This window comes from Notolepis coatsorum (genome assembly GCF_963971535.1).
Source record: "Notolepis coatsorum genome assembly, chromosome: 17".
Taxonomy (NCBI): domain Eukaryota; kingdom Metazoa; phylum Chordata; class Actinopteri; order Aulopiformes; family Paralepididae; genus Notolepis; species Notolepis coatsorum.
The window spans coordinates 10,773,680-10,776,179 of NC_140181.1; the positions used below are offsets into that span (position 1 = coordinate 10,773,680).

General features: G+C 49.2%; 1 protein-coding gene across 1 annotated transcript in view; it reads left to right on the plus strand.

Annotated features, from left to right (window-relative positions):
• Nucleotides 1–2,500, plus strand: part of ccn5 (cellular communication network factor 5) — a 27,272-nt gene that overhangs the window by 21,279 nt on the left and 3,493 nt on the right. The window contains exon 4 of the mRNA XM_084332697.1: nucleotides 1,784–2,041. Coding sequence (XP_084188823.1) covers nucleotides 1,784–2,041 — 258 coding nt within the window. The remainder of the gene's footprint in view (nucleotides 1–1,783; nucleotides 2,042–2,500) is intronic.

The window sequence follows — 2,500 nt, forward strand, 5'->3', positions numbered from 1 at the left end:
GTTACCGGGCCAATCAGGCGAATGCGAAGCACTCTTGGGCTGCCTTTAAATATAGACGCCCCCAGGACAGTTCAGTCAATATTTGTGAACATGCATCACTCACTCCTGGGGCTAGAATTCAGAGAAGAGAGAGAGAGAGAGAGAGAGAGAGAGAGAGAGAGAGAGAGAGAGAGAGAGAGAGAGAGAGAGAGAGAGAGAGAGAGAGAGAGAGAGAGAGAGAGAGAGAGAGAGAGAGAGAGAGGAAGAGAGAGAGGAGAAAGGATAGAGAGAGAGAGAGAGAGAGAGAAGATAGAGAGGAGAAAGAATAGATAGAGAGAGGGGGACTGGGCGGCTAGGTGGTGTAGTGGGCAAGGCACTCGCCACCAGTGTGGAGACGCTAGGATTCGCGTGTTCGAACCAGCGCTCCACATTGTTTTCAGTTTAGCTGGTCGTCCGCAGTAATACACATTGGCCGTATTAGGGGGTGGGAAACTGATGGGTGGGGATCGGGCGTTGTAACAAGCGACTCCTACAGGTCGGTGGTGCGCCTGCGCAGTAGAATCAGGAAGTGTCGGGGGCAGCGTGAGCCTCCCACGCGTTACTCCTCGCCACTGAGAGATCGAGCTGCGCAGGTGAAAAGATGCGACTGCTGTTACCTCAAGTACCGGAGGGGACTTGTGCTATGTATGACTTAGTCCACATTGCAGCCGGCTTGTGGGAGGCAAGAAACAGCGTCCGTGACAGGGGAGGGTTGAATTGGATGATACGAAAATTGGATGGGAGAAAAAAATAAGAAAATGGGAGAAAAAGTGGATCAAAAAAAAATAGATAGAGAGAGGGGGAGAGAGAGAAAGAGAGAGAGAAGATAGAGAGAGAAAGAATAGATAGAGAGGAGAAAGGATAGAGAGAGAGAGAGAGAAGAGAGAGAGAAAGAATAGATAGAGAGAGGGGGAGAGAGAGAGAGAGAGAGAGAGAGCCTCTGAATTTTGTCATCAGACAATGAACAGGCCACCAACTTTGTGTGCCCATTAAAATGTTTGCGGGTTTGCGTGAGCTCTTACACCCAAACACGGTTTAATTATAGTTAACCTGTTTACAAGAACTAAAATATAAACCACATTTGGATGTGAGAACTCAATTTACAAATTGTATGGCTCTGTGAAGTCAGTCAATGTCTATGGGCAGCCCGCGATTCCACATCCAAATAACGAACGAGCAAAGAGTTCTCTCTTGTGATCTGAACGACACCGTCCGGCACCAGAACAATATGCCTGAAGACAACGTGCACAGTTTTGTTTAGAACAATCTCTTGGAACGCTATAGAACTCCACAGCTTTCCAGAATGTTCGGTTCTCAAAGACCTTGGTAATCCGGAGGTTCCCGGTTCGATTCCCGCTCCTCCCGGGCAGCGTGTCGAAGTGTCCTTGAGCAAGACACTTAACCCCCTAATTGCTCCCGATGAGCAGGTTGGCACTTGCATGGTCGCCTCGGCCGTCGGCGTGGAGAGTGAATGTGTAAAATGTGAGGAGCAAATGTAAAGCGCTTTGGATAGCCATCTATCTATCTATCTATCTGTCTGTCTGTCTGTCTGTCTGTCTGTCTGTCTGTCTGTCTGTCTGTCTGTCTGTCTGTCTGTCTGTCTGTCTGTCTGTCTGTCTGTCTGTCTGTCTGTCTGTCTGTCTAATCTATCTATCTATCTATCTATCTATCTATCTATCTAACCTGCTTCTCCGTGTGTTTCCTCTCTAACCGTATCGTGTGTGTGCCCCCCCCCCCCCCCCCCCCCCCCCCAACCTCTACACAGCCTCCAGACCGGACAGGTTGCGGCCGGCTCCTCTCCCAGCTGGGGGCCACCATCAGAACCAGATCGTCCCGCCCGCCGCGGCCCCCAGCTGCACGGACCGCAGCACCGCGTGGAGCGCCTGCTCCAGGACCTGTGGCGCCGGTGTCTCCACGCGCGTGTCCAACCAGAACGCCGCCTGCCGGCTGGAGATGCAGACCAGGCTCTGTGAGGTCCGGCCCTGCAGCCAGACGCTGCTCCACCCCCCCCTCAGCACCCCAGGTGAGCCCAGGCCTCCGACCAAAATATTATGGTATATATATATTAGGGATGTCCCGATCTGAGCACGTGATTTTTCAGAAGATCGGAATCGGGACGGAAAAATCTGGAATTATTAAAAAAATTTATATATAGATTTTTTTTAAACTAGACTAGTTCATAGTCTAGAATTATTCTACACTAAGCCAATTTATATTTTATTAATTATTTATGACTGAACGTAACTGAACTTGTGAAGCTAGTCAAGCTACCTCTGTTACTGCACTACCTGTGTTATTGCACTGTTACGACCCCTGTGAGTCTAAGGGTAAAGGGCTGTAACATAACAGTTGGTTGACAGAAAAGATGGACCAGGTTGTAAACAACAATGATATTTATTGAATAGAGGCAAAGGAAGCACATGTAGCTCAGGGGTGAGCCCAGGCCAAAACAACAAACAAACACCACTATACTCCAAATAAA